Source organism: Dipodomys merriami, unplaced genomic scaffold, assembly GCF_024711535.1.
Source record: "Dipodomys merriami isolate MVZ:Mamm:240054 unplaced genomic scaffold, mDipMer1.0.p SCAF_32, whole genome shotgun sequence".
Taxonomy (NCBI): domain Eukaryota; kingdom Metazoa; phylum Chordata; class Mammalia; order Rodentia; family Heteromyidae; genus Dipodomys; species Dipodomys merriami.
The window spans coordinates 6,434,113-6,451,747 of record NW_027204715.1 but is presented as its reverse complement, the minus strand read 5'-3'; the positions used below and the strand labels follow the sequence as shown (position 1 = coordinate 6,451,747).

The 17,635-nt window shown below is 40.2% G+C and overlaps 1 protein-coding gene across 1 annotated transcript in view; it reads right to left on the bottom strand.

Moving 5' to 3' along the window:
* Positions 1-17,635, bottom strand: part of Marchf6 (membrane associated ring-CH-type finger 6) — a 77,903-nt gene that overhangs the window by 46,282 nt on the left and 13,986 nt on the right. The window contains exons 2-7 of the mRNA XM_070042182.1: positions 15,672-15,768; positions 14,368-14,441; positions 10,261-10,404; positions 7,394-7,466; positions 5,102-5,270; positions 1,881-2,070 (exon numbers count right to left, since the gene is read on the bottom strand). Of these exons, the coding sequence (XP_069898283.1) occupies positions 1,881-2,070; positions 5,102-5,270; positions 7,394-7,466; positions 10,261-10,404; positions 14,368-14,441; positions 15,672-15,768 (747 nt within the window). The remainder of the gene's footprint in view (positions 1-1,880; positions 2,071-5,101; positions 5,271-7,393; positions 7,467-10,260; positions 10,405-14,367; positions 14,442-15,671; positions 15,769-17,635) is intronic.

Sequence of the window (17,635 nt, the reverse complement as noted above, 5' to 3'; positions counted from 1 at the left end):
CCTAGATACTCAGGAGGCTGAGATCTGAGGATCCTGGTTGAAAACCAACACTGGAGGAAAGTCCATGAGACTCTTATCTCCAATTAACCATCAGAAAATCAGAAGCAGTACTGTGGCTCTGAAAGGAAGAGTGTTAGCCTTTAGCGAACTCTCCAGGTATGTTCAAACCTGTGGCTCAGTGGTAGAGCGCTTGCCTTGCATGCATGAAGCCCTGGGTTCAATTTCTCAGCACCACATAAGCAAAAAGAAAAAAGCTGAAAGTGGCACTGTAGCTCAAGTGGTAGAGCACTAGCCTTGAGCTGAAGAGCTGAGGGACAGCGCCCAGGCCCAGAGTTCAGGCCCCACAACTCCCCCCTTCCCCCCACACAAAAAAGATTGTGAAGTCCAATAGCAAGAAGCCAGATGAGTTAAATTCAAGTTAAATATCATCATCTCTCAGTTGCTGCTCAAGATGAAGCTAAACTCAGAATTCAAGGCCTAGCTAGAGATTCTCAGCATCAAAGTAAAACTGATGTTGGTGATGGCTGGAAACGTGTGTGTGTGTGTGAGTGTGTGTGTGTTGTTTCATAGAGCCATGCTTGTGTGTGTGTGTTAAGAGTTTCATGGAGCCATGCGTGTGTGTGTGTGTTAAGAGTTTCATGGAGCCGTGTGTGTGTGTGTGTGTGTGTGTGTGTGTGTGTGTGTGTGTGTGTGTGTGTGTGTGTGTGTGTGTGTGTGTGTGTGTGTGTGTGTGTGTGTGTGTGTGTGTGTGTGTGTGTGTGTGTGTGTGTGTGTGTGTGTGTGTGTGTGTGTGTGTTAAGAGTCTCATGGAGCCATGCCTGTAATCCTAACTACTCAGGTTAAGATTTGAGGATTACGGTTCAAAGTTGAAGAGCTGAGGGACGTGCTCATCCAGGCCCAGAGTTCAAGCACGCACCATAACCAACCAAAAAACAAACAAAATCTCATGAACTTTCCTGCCCAGGCTGCTGGTTTTGAACTGTGATCCTCAGATCTCAGCCTCCTGAATAGCTAGGATTACAGGCATGAGCCACTAGTGCCTTGTGTCCATGAGCTTTTTAAGACATCAGAAATACTTCACCCAGTACTCCATGTTGTTCTGCTGGGTTTTGTTCAAATGAAGCTATAGGAGCTGGCTGTGCCCAGGTCCACACAGGTCCTCTCATCTACTTGGAAACCCCAAGTTATCAAGGATGGCATCTCTCACAGCTGGCAGAGTGGGGCTTCCGAGATGCTTCTAGGTTTTTTGGGGTTTTTTTGAGCAAGAGACCCCATACTCCCAAGAACCTTTATTTTTTTTCCAATTTATGGCTCATAAAAAGAAGTTGTACTTAACTCCATAAAAATAGAAGCAATGAAGCAAGATAAACTTACACTTAATTTCTTCCCCCTAAAAAAGATCTATTCCTTTTTTAAAAATAATTTTCACTGGGTGCCTGTAGCTAACACCTGTAATCTGACTCAGGAACTGAGATCGAACGATTGCAGTTCCAAGAAGCCAGCCCGGGCAGGAAAGTCCATGAGACTCTTATTTCCAATTAGCCTCTAGAAAACTGGAAGTGGAGCTGTAGCTCAAAGTGGTAGAATGCTAGCCTTGAGTTTATAAAGTTCAGGGACTGTGTTCAGGCCCTGAGTTCAAGCCCCACCACCACCACCACCAACAACAACAACAACAATAATAGCAATAGTTTTCTCTATCCATTCTATAAAGAGAACTGTAAAGCAAAATTTTCTGTACAACACAGAAAAAAAAGACATACTTATTAGTGCTGGTATCTGTACATGCTATTTTGATAAAATAAAGCAAAACTTACTTTGAAATAGAACTTGAAAACATTAAAATGCCAACCCTTAGGGTGAAGCATACAACAGCATTATACCTTGGGCTCCATTGTTAGCATCGGCAGCATCTTCCACACCTGCGTCATCCTCCTCCTCATTGTCTTCCTCCTCCTCTTCTGCCTGATCATCCTGCGCTTCTGGGTTCTCCCCAACCACTGCATTCTCAGCTGGCGGGTTAGCAGGCTGATCAGCAGCCACATTTTCTGCACCATTTCCTCCTGCTGGAGCCTATGACGAGAGAAGAGCCCAAAAATCTAGCTAACTTGTCTTACCTTTGCTCTATTTCACAATCTCCCTGCTAGAAAAACAAAACTACTGAACACAAACCCCACTAGGATTCAAAAAATAAATACCTTCCAGAATCACTTTTAGTTGTTTTTCTTGGATTTTTTAGTAAAGGTCATCTTTTCTAAATGTATTTGGTTTCAGATCACCTTGTTATATAAAAGCCTAAGCCCACATATGTTTAAAGTCCAAAGACCATTAGAGCAAGGGTGTCAGTAGCTCACGCCTGTACTCCTACTCAGGAGGCTGAGACATGAGGATCACAGTTCAAAGCCAGCCCAGCAGGAAAGTCAGTGAGACTCTCATCTCCACTAATCACCAGAAAATCAGAATGGCACTGTTGCTCAAAGTGGTAGAGTGCTAGCCTTGAGTGAAAGAGCTCAGGGACAGCACCCAAACCAAGTTCAAGCCCTAAACCGATCAAAAAAAAAAAAAAAAAAAAACAAAAAACTTTTCTATTTAGCAAAACTGGAAGTGGAGGTGTGCCACTAGGCCTTGAGCAAAAAAGCTCAGGAACAGTGCCCAGGCCCTGAGTTCAAGCCCAGGGGAAACAGAGACAGACACATACAGACACAGACACAAAAACACCTGTTTTAAATAAAATTATAAACACACACACACACACACACAACACACCCCACAAAAGATAAAAACCTGTTTTCAAAAAAAATCTCCTTCTAGAGTAGGGGACCAGTATTCACACCTGTAATCCTAGCTAGTTAAGAGGCTGAGATATGAGAATTACAGTTTGAAGCCAGCAGTCCATGAGACTTATCGCCAATTAAGCACAAAAAAGCCAGAAGTAGAGCTGTGGCTCAAGTGGTAGACCACTAACCTTGAACAGAAAAAAAGCTCAGGGACAGTGCCCAGGCCCTGAGTTCAAGACCCAAGACTAGAGCTGGGAAGTTGGCTCAGTGGTAGAGTGCTTGCTTCGCATGCATGAGGCCCTGGTTTTGATTTTTCAGCAAAACATAAGCAGAAAAACGCTGGAAGTGGTGCTGTGGCTCAAGTGGTAGCGTGCTAGTTAGCCTTGAGCTAAAGAGCTGAGGGACAGCGCCCAGGCCCAGAGTCAGACCCTATGACCGACCAAAAAATAAAAGACCCAAGACTGGCACACACACAAAAATTCTCCATCTAACTTGGGTGTGGTGCCCCAGCTCTGCAGGATCTGAAGATTCTGAGGGCTAAAGGTTGAAGTTAGGTCTAGAAAAAGTCAGTCAGACCTCACTTCAACTAACAACCTGAGGTGGTAGCCTATAAAGCCAGCTCTGCTGAAGGCAGAGGCAGGACTGTAGTCCAAGGCTGGACCTGGCAGATAGACTACCTGAAAAATAAACTTCAAAGTCTAAAGGGCTAGGAATGTGGCTCGGGAGTAGACCACTTCTGGAACACATCTATATAAAACTTAATCTTGCTATTAACACATGAGGAAATGGTTTCAAATTTCTGTTTAGTAGATAAGACTTTTCAGTTCTCAAATGTCCCTCCTCTGGCTCTTCCAATGTCTACTACCAAGCTGAGCAAGGTAGCATACACCTGCAACCACAGTTACTGGGAGGGAAAAAAGATTAGGTAGGACAGTGGCAAATTCAAGGCCAACCAGGGGAATGTAACAGGTAATTATCTCAAAGTAAAGAATTGCCTAGGGGCATTGCTCAGAGCATGCTCAATTCAGTATCACCAAAAAACAAACAAAATAAAAGTTTGCTACCTACCAAATGCAAATACAAAATTGTAATGAACTGGGTTTTTTTTGGTCAGTTGTGGGCTTGAACTCTGGGCCTAGGCACTGTCCCTTAGCTCTTCAGCTCAAGGCTAGCGCAGGGTCAGCGTGGGCAGGAAACTCCATGAGACTCTTCAATAAGTCACTCAGAAAAAAACCTGAAAGTGGTGCTGTGGCTCAAGTGGTAGAGCACTCTCCTTGAGCTGAAGAGCACAGGGACAGTCCCTAAGCCCAGAGTTCAAGCCCCATGACCGACAAAAAAAGAAAAAGAAAACAAGCTAGCAAATGAAAAAAAGCAGTGTCATTCTCTTTTTTAGATCACTGTTTATGGAGAAGTGTCTGTAGACAAAAAAAAAAAAAAAAAAAAAAAGGAATTCAATGAAATCAATCTACACATTGAAAAAAGCAAAACAGCCCTAAAAACAAAGATTGTTAATTATCACTGAGAATTTTATGGTGAAATTTTTCTTAATAAAGTTTTTACAAAGTAAACTTTTCATTTTACCAAATAGCCAATCATTTTCAAGTTTGTAATTTCTCAGCAAAACACTAAAACCATTTAACCAGACAGGTTACCAATGGTCACATCTGCAATCCTAATTACTCCGGAGACTGAGATCTAAGGATCATAGTTCAAAGCCAGCCCAGGCATGAATGCTTGAGAGACTCATCTCCAATTAACCACTAAAAACTTGGAAGTGAAAGCTGTGGCTCAAGTGGCAGAGCACTAGCCTTGAGCAAAAAAGATCAGAAAGAATAGATAGGCCCTAATCCTAAATTCAAGACACAAGACCAGCATGTATGTGTACACACACATACACCATTTAACCTACCTTCTCTTTAACACTTCTACAAATAGCCTTCTATAACTCATAAAGAAAAAACTGTACAAGATTCTTTTTCTTGGTGATACTGGAATTTGAACTCAGGTATTTGTGCTTGCTAGGTAGGTATTCTACCACCTGAGCTACACCTGTAGTTCCTTTTTGTCTTTTTTTTTCAGACAGAGGCTCAGTTTCTTGTGTATATGAGGTAGCAGGAAACAAGTTTAGATTTAAAGCCTCTACCTAATACTGATCCCAAAGTCCCCAAATCACACTTTCATTTTTCATGTTTCTATAATCTTTTCCCAAGCCTACCAATGTCCTTTAAATGACAAGAGCACAATGTATGTGGCACCTGGGAACCAAAGGTTTGGGTCTCAAACCTTATGTCCTACCTAACTAAAACCAATGTAGAGATAGGAGTTACCTCATTTTGATGGTGCCCAGCAGCGATGAAAGGCGGAGCAGCATGCTCTAGCCAGATTGGTGCTCCTCCGTGGACTATCTGCTCTCGCAGCCACACCAGACTGATGAACGCACACAGTGTGCATGTTACCACAAAACAACCCTGCAAACAATCCGCCAACAGATTTTCCCTATTTAAAAAAACACAAAGAACACTTGAGAAAACGGCCAGAAAAAGAAACTACAATTTTTAGGGTAAAAATCAGTTTCTCTAAAAGAAGTATTTATAATGATGATGTTATCTTATAAACTGGCTAACACACATATTACAAATATGTTTTAAAAGCAATAAACTATCCATTGCCTCTCATTTTACTTATTTTTTTGCCAGTCCTGGGTGCTGTTTCTGAGCCTCTTTGTGCTCAAAGCTAGCGCTCTACCACTTGAGCCACAGTACCACTTCTGGCTTTTTCTGTGTAGTTTACTGGAGATATGAGTCTCTCAGATTTTCTTCCCTGGTCTGGCTTTGAACCTTGATGCTCAGATCTCAGCCTCCTGAGTAGCTAGGATTACAGATGTGAGCCACCAGCACCCAACTACCTCTCCTTTTAATATGGCTAAAATCCAAGAGGGCGGCAAGCACAAAGCTGACAAATACTCAACAACAGCCAAGCATTAAATTTTATATAATCTATTAAACATGAATAGCCTTGTCCAAACCCTTACAAAGAAGTTTCTGATCCTTACTTGACATACAAGTTTAGATGATACCCAACTCCACACAAACTAACAGAATCATCAAATCAGAAATTTCCTCTACAGATACACTAATTGATAATGTAAAAAAATAAAAATCAAGAGATACTCAATATACTAGATATAAGGCAAAGTAGTCTGTAATATATTGTGCAGAAAATTTTCATTTAGGAAAAAAAGAATCAAGTGTTGATTCTTTTTTGGTAGATGGTGGGGCTTGAACTCTGGGCTTGGGCACCGTCCCTGCGCTCTTCAGCTCAAGGCAAGCGCTCTACTGCTTGAGCCACAGGGCCACTTCCGGTTTTCGGTTGGTTTATTGGAGATAAGACTCTCACTGACTTTCCTGCCCAGGCTGGCTTTGAACCGAGATCCTCAGATTTCAGCCTCCTGAGTAGCTAGGATTACAGGCATGAGCCACTGGCGCCTGACTTCAAGTGTTAATTCTAATGAAACATGTATCACAAATATATCAAGCCCTCAGTAAGTCCAAAGAGGCAAAGTAGGGTCCCTTTAGGTCCCTGGAAATACACGGAATTTTTTTTGTAATACTGAAGATCCCTTTGGTCTTTTCCTGTCCTTCAGTATAACTCAAGGGTAATTGGGAAACCTTGGTAGCCTTTGGGAAACTTACTACTTTCATGTAGTAACAAGGGTCAGACTGTACGACCTTATGCTAGAGGCTGCAAACTTGAACTGGGATTGTTCCTAAGAAAGCAGGTCTATCAAAAGAGAAATAGTAACCATTGCTTGTTAAGGAATTTTTCAAACTATTAAAATTTTGATGGACTGGGACTAAAATATTCTGTTTCTTGTTGCCTTCAGCAATGAGAACAGTTAACTGCTTCTTACAGATTTTATTATTAAGTAGCTATACTAAGGGATTACAATTCTGCAAGTCAGGTTCTGAGTACAATGAGTACAACGTTTCTGGTCAATCTCTCCCCTTCCTTCTTTTTCTCCCATTTTCCCCCTCCTGTCCTCCTCACTGATCTCTGATCAATGACAATAAGCCCAATGACATGAATGTCAAATTGAATATACAGTAAAACAATCATAGATAAGTCTTTATTCATATACACCATAACCATATGAAGAAACTTTTTTTTTTTAAGTCACGGGGCTTGAACTCTGGGCCTGGGCACTGTCCCTCAGCTCTTCAGCTCAAGGTGAGCACTCTACTACTTGAGCTACAGCGCCACTTACGGTTTTCTGGTAGTTTTTATTGGAGATAAGAGTTTCAAGGACTTTCCTGCCTGGGCTTTTGAACCATGATCCTCATATCTTAGCCTCCTGAGTAGGTAGTATTACAGGTGTGAGCATTAATGTCAGCATGAGAACGTACTAGCATATACCTCAATCTGCATGATATTCTGCTTAACAAGTCATCTTGCCATTACCAAAAGATCTTTTAAAATGAGTATTTGAAAAGAAAGATCAGTTATTTATATCAGCTATTTCTATGGTTATAATTCTTAGAACATACGAATTTTCAAATTTATAAGTATACAAAGAAAACAAAAGTATCATTATTTACACTGTGCACAGGTTCAATACTCACGTTGACAACATGTCTAGTGGCAGTGTCAGTAGTGAGCTCACGGAGCCAGTAAACAAGCACTTGTAGATGCGGCCTACCAAAAGAGGGCATGATGGTATACAGTCACAACAGCATAATGAACTCATCCAGTTGCTTCAGAAGAATAATCTAACACTGAAATAAGCATTTGGTTTTTGCAGGCCTGAGTTTCAAGACAATTCATTTAAAAAATCATGGACAAGCATAAAAGCAGTGACTGAAGGTAAGTGCTCTGCAACGATGTTTAGATTCTTTCTAGGCTTGTGTTTGACTCATCTATTGGCTTCAGAGTGGCATACTGGTCTTCCATTATGACTGAATGCTTTTCTTTCTCTGTTGCTTTTACTTCCTTCCCTCTGCATTCTCTTGCTTTCTTGTCTTTGATTGGAAACCTTGCCCCCTTTTTTGAAAGTCTTGCTATGTAGCCAAGGCTAGCCTCAAACTAAAGACCTCCTGCCTTAGCTTCCCAAATGCTGGTATATTCCAGGAGAAATCCACCATGTCCAGCCTAAATAGCAAACTTTATTTGCTGTTTCTCACTCTAAAATGAAAACTAATCATCTTATTTCTATTCTAGCAGTACCCTATGTGTTGTTACTGTTTAAACTAAGATATATTTTACATTAATCTTAAGTAGCCAGACACATTCTTTATTTTTTTGGTGCTGTTCCAGGGGCCTGATCTTAGGGCCCAGCTGCTGTTTCTAAGCTTCTTTGCCCAAGGAAAAGTGCTCTACTACTTGAGTCCGCTACTCCACTTCTGGCTTTTTGGCACTTAACTGGATAAAAGAGTCTCACAGACTTTCCTTTCCATTCTGGCTTTGAACTGTGATCCTCAGATCTCAGCCTCCTAAGTAGCTAGGATTATAGGAATGAACCAGCACCCAGCTTCCAAATGAATTCTTACACATGGGTCTATCTTTTTAACTACCATCTGGAACAAGATCTTCAACATTTCTAGCTACCCAGAAGGCTCCCTCAAAATTAAAGCAACTATAACATCTCTATTTCTCTATTTCTATCTCTATTTCTCCATTTTTATTCTCCTTAAAATTTCTCCCATGTTAAAATCACTTGAAATTTAGTTCCAGGCTGTTACCTAAAATGATTAGTTAGTATTGATTAACAATAATGAAGCTTACCTATTCTTTTTCCTAGCAGTCTTTTTTCTGTGAATCTCACATATTTCTTGGATTCCTTGTTCAAGTTGCAAAGTATAGGTTAAAACAGGGTTTTCATTATTGTAGAATGGTAGCTTATAGTAGTACACTTTCTGAAGCCTTACATCTAATGAAATATCTATCACCAGCAGCACCCTGTCTAACTCTGCAACTAAGTTTCTAAGTCTTTTTTCTTTCTCATGGCCAGGCTTTTGTCTTTCAACATAAAAGACATCATTTCCATTTCCATCATATTTACATTATAGAACTATGAATTTGCTAAAGTCACTAGAACAACTGGATTTAGCCTCTCTCAATTTTAGCCAACACTTTCTTCAATTTTAACACAGTACATAAAATTTCAAATGTAATTTAGATCTTTGCACATCTGTGTAAAATGTAGTTCAACACATCCCAAAGAAAAATTGTCATGATTTTTGAAAGGTGTGCTTTTAAAGGGTTCTAATGGGCAGGGCATAGTTGATCACACCTGTTAATTCCCATACTTGGTAAGTAGAAAGTGGAAGGCCTCAATTGGGGATCAAGAGCGAGCTTAGGGGGAAAAAAATCACTGAAATCCCACCTCAACAAATGAGTGAGCATGGCGATTTATACCCTCTATTCTAGCTATGTAGGAGGCATAGACAGGAGGATTGAGGTTGCCACTAAAAGTTCAAGAACATATTTGAAAATTTACCACTTTTGGTTATGATAAAAATCACCGCTGGCCAGGCTAATCCTAGCTGAGATCTGATCAGGGTTTGAAGCCTGGGCAGGAAAGTCCATGAGGCTCTTATCTCCAATGAACCACCAGAAAACCAGAAGTGGCACTGTGGCTCAAAGTGGTAGAGCACTACCATTGAGCAAAAGAGATCAAGGACAATGCCCAGGCTCTTAGTTCAAGCCCCACAACCAACACCCCCTCCCAAAAATGAAAAAAAAAAGGAAAAAAGAAAAAAGGAATTGCCCCTTTGAATAATATCAGAGAGACCCAGGCTCAGTTTTCTGTCTCCCTACTGACTCTCTTCAAAGGTACTAATACTGCTATTTTGTGTATTTCTCAAGATTTTCATTTCATGGGTGATCAAGCTAGTTTTACCCATGGAGACATGAAAATATTAATTATGCTTATTTTAGGAAACTTGTTTTAATTCCAACGGATTATATCTATATACCATGTCATTCATTATGATATCTACTCCTTTCCATGTCTTTAAGAAAAATAAACACAAGATAAATCACCTAAGAGGCATGGTTAAGTTACACCACCTCTCAGAGAGCCCCCTATGCCTGAAAGCTAAATCTCCTGGTTATTCAGGACCATTATATATGTAATGTAAAAGGGAGGTAGAGCTGGGATGAGAAAATCTCCGGAAAATTCATTTATTAGACAACTTATAAGCACCAATGTAGTTTATAGTTTGATTTTGTTTTCTCAATTCTTTCATGAACTTCTATTAGTAGTCTCTGTACATTTTATTTTTCTTTCTCTCACTCATTCAAAAAAACAGGTGTACTTAAAACTTACTCCTGGGACATAGCTCAGTGGTAGAGTGCATGTTTAGCATGTGTGAGGCCCTGTATTCAATCTCCAATATCCCCCATCATAGAAAAAAATATAATTAAAAATAGTTTAAACAATGAAGCAATATTTTTGTAATAAACTCCAACAGGAGGCATGAATACTCACATGCTGTAAGAGGAACAACTCCCAACCATGCAAAGGCAACAAGTGTATAATGAAACCAGTATCGTATTGCAGTGCCAATGCTTGTAACCAGTCCAGCAAATATATCTTGGATTGGAAGCCGTGAAGGCATATCTGGAGAATAAACTATAAGAAGAGAAATGCATACAGAATTTCATAAAGACTTAAAAATGGTTGAATTCAGAACTACAAAATAGGCATATAAAGCTATCTGAACTTTCAATATTTAGCTTTTAAGTACTGCGCTTTTCAATTTATTGAATCACATTTTCTCAAGAAAATCAATAAAAAGCTCTAAACTAAAAAACAAAAAAGATTCAACTGGAAAAGGTTCACATCCCTTGCCCGTAGCCATGAAACTTGTGCAATGTTTAAATGCATTTCAGCATTCAGACAATAAGGTATAAAAGAACAGGTGCTATAAAAGAACAGGTAAAGAAAATAGATACAAAAGCTGAAGCTGATGACATCAAGAAAGAGCTCCCCCAAATACAAGCATTAGAAACAACATTCAAAGAGTACAACAATCCACAGTCAAGTCCTTACATGTGGTACAGCCCACTGATATGCTAGCAAACTCTTCCTCTGATTGTATTTAACATTGTACTTAAAATTTCACATGACAAATTCAGACCTTATAATTTATCTGAAGATGTAGTTCAATACACACGGGGAGAAAGGTTTTGTTACATGGGGAGAAAGGTTTTGTTACATTTTAGAAAGTGATTCTAAAGTTGAGAATGTGGCTTAGTGGTAGAGTGCTTGCCTAGCATGCATGACGCCCTAGGTTTGATTCCTCAGTACCTCATAAACAGAAAGGGCCAGAAGTGGCACTGTGGTTCAAGTAGTAGTGCTAACCTAGAGCAAAAGAAGAGCTCAGGAACAGTGCGCCCAGGCCCTAAGTTCAAGCCCCAGGACTGGCAAAAAAAAAAAAAAAAAAAGGTTGCAATAACACCCCGCCCCCCACTATTTAAAAGGTTCCTCTCTAACAAATTCCTTTTTCTACTGAGGCCACACAAGAAATGACAATGTGTAAAGTTCAAAATCAATTATGCAAAATTTCTAAGACGGAGCTGGGTATGTGCTCAGAGTCAGAGCACTTGCTTAACTTGTAAATGGCCCTGGTTGGGTCTGATTTCCAGCAGCAGAAAATAAAATTAAGTAGTAAATATAAAATGTATAAGAGCACTATATATACAAAGCTGTTCACCTTTTAGAAACATTAAGAAGTAAACAATCAACAAAGGGCAACTTTTTATGAAATGCATAGATCACAACTTTCAATAAAATACTTAGTATTAAAAAGTCATGCCAGGTGCCAGTAGCTCACGCCTGTAACCCTAGCTACTCAGGAGGCTGAGATCTGAGGTTGAAAGCCAGCCAGGGCAAAAAAGTCCCCATGAGATTTTTATCTAAAATAAACTACTCAGAAAAGCAGGAAATGATGCTGTGGCTCAAGTGGTAGAGCGTTAGCCTTGAGCACAAAGAACAAAGAAGCTCAAGGTCAGCACCCAGGTCCTGTGTTCAAGCCCCAGGACAAGCAAAAAAAAAAAAAAAAAAAAAAAAAAAAAGTCATTAAGACAGGTGGCTCATGTCTGTAACCCTAGCTACTCAGGAGGCTAGTATCTGAGGATCACTTTTTGAACCTAGCCAAAGCAGAAAAGTCCATAAGATTCTCCACCCAAAAGCCAGGTGTACACCTGTATAGCTGTAGCTCAAATAGTAGAATGCAAGCATTGAGAAAAAAACTCAGGGACAGCACCCAGGATGACCACTAAAACTAAACAAAGCTTTTATACACTAGAGAAAACTGAAGATTACAAAACAATGCAACTGACAGTTGTTGTTGTTTTTTGGGCAGGGGGTGGGGGGGGGCGGGCGGTTGTGGGGCCTGAACTCTGGGCCAGGGCGATGTCCCTCAGCTCTTCAGCTCAAGGCTAGCGCTCTACCACTTGAGCCACAGCGCCACTTCCAGCTTTTTTCCTTTTTGCTTATGTGGTGTTGAGGAATTGAACCCAGGGCCTCAGGCATGCAAGGCAAGTGCTCTACCACTGAGCCACCTTCCCAGCCCCAAATGCAACTGACATTTTTAAAGACAATAATTGTAACCTTAATCATTAAATCATTAATATTTATCAAATACAAAGTAAAACACTAATTTATAGTACTTATTTTGAGCAGCTCACGATTTAAGAGGCTTAAAAAAATAAAAATCTAAAACACAAAAAAAAAAATCAGAGAAGAAAGGGATAATAAATGTGTTAGGACCCCAACATGAAAAATTACACTTAAAATGTGGCTCAGAGGGACACAAAGGCACAACGCTTATGTACATCTGAATATCTACTGAAATGAACTCCAAGAAACAGAAACAAGAGGGTTTTTTTCCTTTTGCTTTCTTTTGTCTTGTTTGTTTTTCCATTTTTGGGAGGGTAGTGGGGGGCACCGAAATGGTGGAACAAAGGGTGAACAAAAGCAGCAGTGACAGCCGGGCGCTGGTGGCTCACGCCTGTAATCCTAGCTACTCAGGAGGCTGAGATCTGAGGATCGCGGTTCAAAGCCAGCCCGGGCAGGAGAGACCATGAGACTCCTATCTCCAATAAACCATCAGAAAACCGGAAGTGGCGCTGTAGCTCAAGTGGTAGAGCGCTCGCCTTGAGCTGAAGAGCTGAGGGACAGCGCCCAGGCCTGGAGTTCAAGCCCCATGACCGACAAAAAAAAAAAAAAGCAGCAGTGACACTCACTAGACACTATATTGGAATGAATTGTACAAGTTGTGGGTGGGGATAGGAGGGAAACTGGGAGAGAGCAAGGGAAGGGGTGACACTGTTTTAAAAAAATGTACTGTTTAAAATTGTTAAAACAGGGATACAGGAGGACCCATTGCAACAATGAGATGTACAAGTCATTATATTGAAAAACAAACTTTTTTGTTTGTTTGGGGGGAGAGGGGAGGGGGAGGATACGAAGGGATGGGAAGGGGAAACAAAGCAGGAAGCTACAATGCTTGATAAGAAATGTGTTCATTATCTTACCCATGTAATTATAACCCCTCTCTACAGTATTTTCACAATAAAAATATATTTTAAAAAATGTACTGTTTATGACTTATATAATCATAACCCCTCTGCCCATCACCTTAACAGTAACAATAAAACATTCATTAAAAAAAGAACAAAAAACAGGGCTGGGAAGGTGGTAGAATGCATGAGGCCTTGTGTTTAATTCCTCAGCACCACATAGGCAGAAAAAGCTGGATGTAGTGCTGTGGCTCAAGTGGTAGAGTGCTAACCTTGAGCTGAAGAACTGAGGGACAGCGGCCCAGACACAGAGTTCAGGTCCCACAACCGACAAAACAAGCAAGCAAACAAACAAAAAACAATAAAACTTGACCAGATGCTAGTGACTCATGCCTGTAATCCTAGCTACTCAAGAGGCTGAGATTTGAGGATTACCTTTCAAAACCAGCCCAAGAAAAAAAAGTCTGAGATTCTTATTTCCAATAAACCACCAAAAAAATGGCACAAAGTGGTAGAGCACTAGCCTTCAGCAAAATGGGAGCTCAGGAACAGTTCTCAGGCCCTGAGTTCAAGCACAGCAGCCAACAACAACAACAACAAGGCACAAGAGGCATGAAGCACTGGATTCAATTCTCAAGGGGGAAGGAAGGAGAGAGATACACATGCCAAAACATTAGTATCTTGCTAGTATAGTCTTCCAAATATTTAAGATGAAATATGCAGCTGAAAAAAGACAGAAAAAATGAAAGGTGAATGAGAACACTGATACGACAAAGTGGATCATAAACACCTGAAAGACAGATGAAAATGAGAGATGGGTTCATCATGGGGTCCTTATTCCCTTGCATATGTTTGAGCTTCTCTATAATTAAAAGGAAAGAAAATAAGAAGGAAAAGAATACCCTACAAAATGTGTTGTGTTAAAAGATGAAAATTTTTAAAAACATTTCCTAAATAGATTTTTCTATAAGCATGGAGAGACAATGAAGTTCAGTATTGTTGCTTTGAAAGCATTTAAACACCTTTTGTTGCCAAAAATAACTGCAATGAAAACATTTAAAGAACTTACTTGGTGTAAAAGCAAATCTGTGCTTGCATAATTCACAGTATTCTTTCCGACTATGTTTCAGCCACTGAACTAAGCTGTAATTACAAATACATTAATAAACATTGGGTTTACAACAAACAAAAGGTTTCATTGAAAACTGGTTTATATTAAAATCATATAGATTACAGCTTTTATAATTGTAACCATTTCACCTTTAGAATATTCTCCAACCTTTTAGAACTTCCTTCTAAAGAGTACAGAATTTACAACAGCTAAAGACATAAGCAGTATTACTACAGCATTAGGAAGAATCCAATTAGTATAAATTATAATCTCTTCAGAGCTAAATGAATATTGAAGAACACAAACATCAATATCAGTTTAATACTGGTCTGATGATACTAAGACCATGTGACTGGGGGTCTGCTGACAGACAGGTTTGGTTGTCACTAACTGGTGGGCTACTGGGCTTTGAGCAAGTTATTTTAACCTAGTTTTTTCATCAACATAATAGTCCACCACCCAGGTTTCTTTGAAAAGTTAGTTAAAAGATGTGTAAAGAGCTGAGAATATGGGCCGGGAAGGTGGCTCAGTGGTAGAGCGCTTGCCTTGTATGCATGAGGCCCTGGGTTCGATTCCTCAGCACCACATAAGCAAAAAGAAAAAAAAAGCCGGAAGTGGCACTGTGGCTCAAGTGGTAGAGCACTAGCCTTGAGCTGAATTGCTGAGAGACAGCACCCAGGCCCAGAGTTCAGGCCCCATGACCGGACCCAAAAAAAAAAAAAGAGCTGAGAATAATTCTTGGCCCAGAGTACACCCTAAACATGAGCTGCTACCATACCACTCAAAACTAGGAAAGTACAGTATTTCCCATGAGCAAAGAAATGAACAAAAACAAACTCAAAATCTACCAAAGTAACAAGTATTAAGGATTATGGGTAATTTCCACTGTTTTTTTTTTTTTTTAAGTCAGTTGAAAGGCTTGAACTCTGGACCTGGGTGCTGTCCCTTAGCTCTTCAACTCAAGGTGAGTGCTCTACCACTTGAGCCACAGCCCTACTTCTGGTTCTCTGGTAGTTAATTGAAGATAGGAGTCTCACAGACTTTCCTGCCCAGGCTGGCTTTGAACTGTGAGCCTCAGATCTCAGCCTCCTGAGTAGCTAGGATTATAGGCATGAGCCACCAGTGCCTGGCTTTTTTTCTTCTTTACAGAAACTTCAAAAGCAATTAATTATAGAGCAAGTTCTTTTAAAATGATCATTACTGTTGTATAGATGACAAAAATGAAGCTCAAAATTATAACATTTTCTAACTACAGGACTTACCATTCCTGATGGATAAACTTAATACTGCCAGTACATACACAAGGATGATAAAGAGGTTTTTCAGGTGTTCCTTCTGATCGACACACCCTACATATGTCTGTTAATAAAACAGGAAAAATGAATTACCTTTGGTTATAACATTTATTTAAAAAAATAGACCACAAAAAAGAAAATATGTTGTGTTAAAGTAACAATATGTCACTTGGAAAAACATTAATCACAGCACAGAGAACTAAAAATTGTGATGAAAATTATATACTTGAAACTAAAAGTTTCCTTTAAAAACATTAAAACATAAATTGTTGCTTAACACCTCTGTAAACCTAAAGCTAAAACATTCTATTTGAAACTGTGCTCACCCATAACAAATACCAAAACAAATCAGGTTACTCTTTAAGTGTCCTTAACCACAGTCCTAATAGTTTAAAATCCTCACTAAATCTAATCCTAACAGAACAAGCTCCATAAAAACACACTTGAGGCACAGTTGATGTCCCTTTCTACAAGAACAAGGGACAGGAATAATCTCCTAATCTCTCTCTTAATATTCTCTTCCCCCTCAGATGTGAGGGATACCCAATACACAGAAACTCCAACCAGAGAATGAATGGTCAGCCAGAAGCTGCTTTGCGTAGATGCTACAGGAACCTAAGGATCTTGAGATCCAGAGCATGGCAGCTCCCATGCCCACCCCCAGCAACAAGTAGCAGTAGGAACACATCTACCTGCCTGCCTTCCCACCTGGGGTAGACATCAACAGCCAGCAGAGCAGCAACTGATCGGTCATGCTTGTTCACTTGCTTATTTCCTCCTGAGCACACCTTCCTCTGCAGGACGGCATCTCAGCTATCCCTCAGAGCCGAATTCTAACCCCAAGAGGACAATTCCAGGTGTAACAGGCATGTACATAGGGGTAAGAGACATGAAGTTCACTTTGACCTACTCTAAGAACTCCTTATTTATTGAGGAAGAACTACAATCTAAATTTCTTTTGTAGACAGATGTAATACCCTTTTTGGATTTGCATGTGCAGTATGTGATCCTGGATGTTTATCATCATTACAAGTCTGTGATGCTCAGTCTTGGTTCAGTTGTTGTTATTGAGAATACCACATAACACACTCCCACACCTCCTGCCACCCCCCAAAAAATTTTTGGGTGCTGGTGCTTGAACTCAGGGTCTGGGTGTTGTCCCTGAGTTTTTGTACAGTAATATACTACTTGAACTGCAGCTCCCCATTAGTTTTTTGGTAGTTAACCGGAGATTAAGAGTCTCATGGACTTTCTTTCCCGGCTGGCTTTGAACTGCAACACCTATATATAAGCCTCCTGAGGAGCTAGGATTACAGGCATGAACTACCAGTACTAGGCATCCTAAAGATTTTGACTTTCTAGAAGTAGCTGGTGGGCATAGATAAGCTGCCCTCCTTTATGGTGAGAACTACGTGGGATCCTAACATCTGTAAACTTCTCACCTTCATCCTTGATTAATGAAAACATCTTTAGCAAAACTTTCCCTTTGGTTAGTCTCATGAAGTGCTCTAGTGGTACACATACCAGTGAGCTGCTTGCTTAATCAGATGCAAAATTCCGACACAAACAAAATAGAACTGAGTTCCCATTCCACAATTCTAAGCAATAGTATCTAGGCAGCCCACTACTCTTTGGATGCTCCATTTCCTCCAAGTATGCATTTTAGTACCAAGGAAATTCAATCTCAGAGCCTAGAGGACCTTAGGTGCAGAACTCCCTAATGGGCCACCCTTTTCTGTGCTTGAGACTCAAGCATAAGTGTTCTTAGCTTTAGTGAATTCAAATGTAAGACACTGAAAATGAAGCTACCTGAGATACCAACACCAGATTTGCCTTGCAACTCAATCCCCCCAAATACAGCACCTTGGAAGAATCTAGTTTTATCACTGCCCTTTTGGATTGGGAAAGCTGCATGCTCCCTGCTCCCTCTA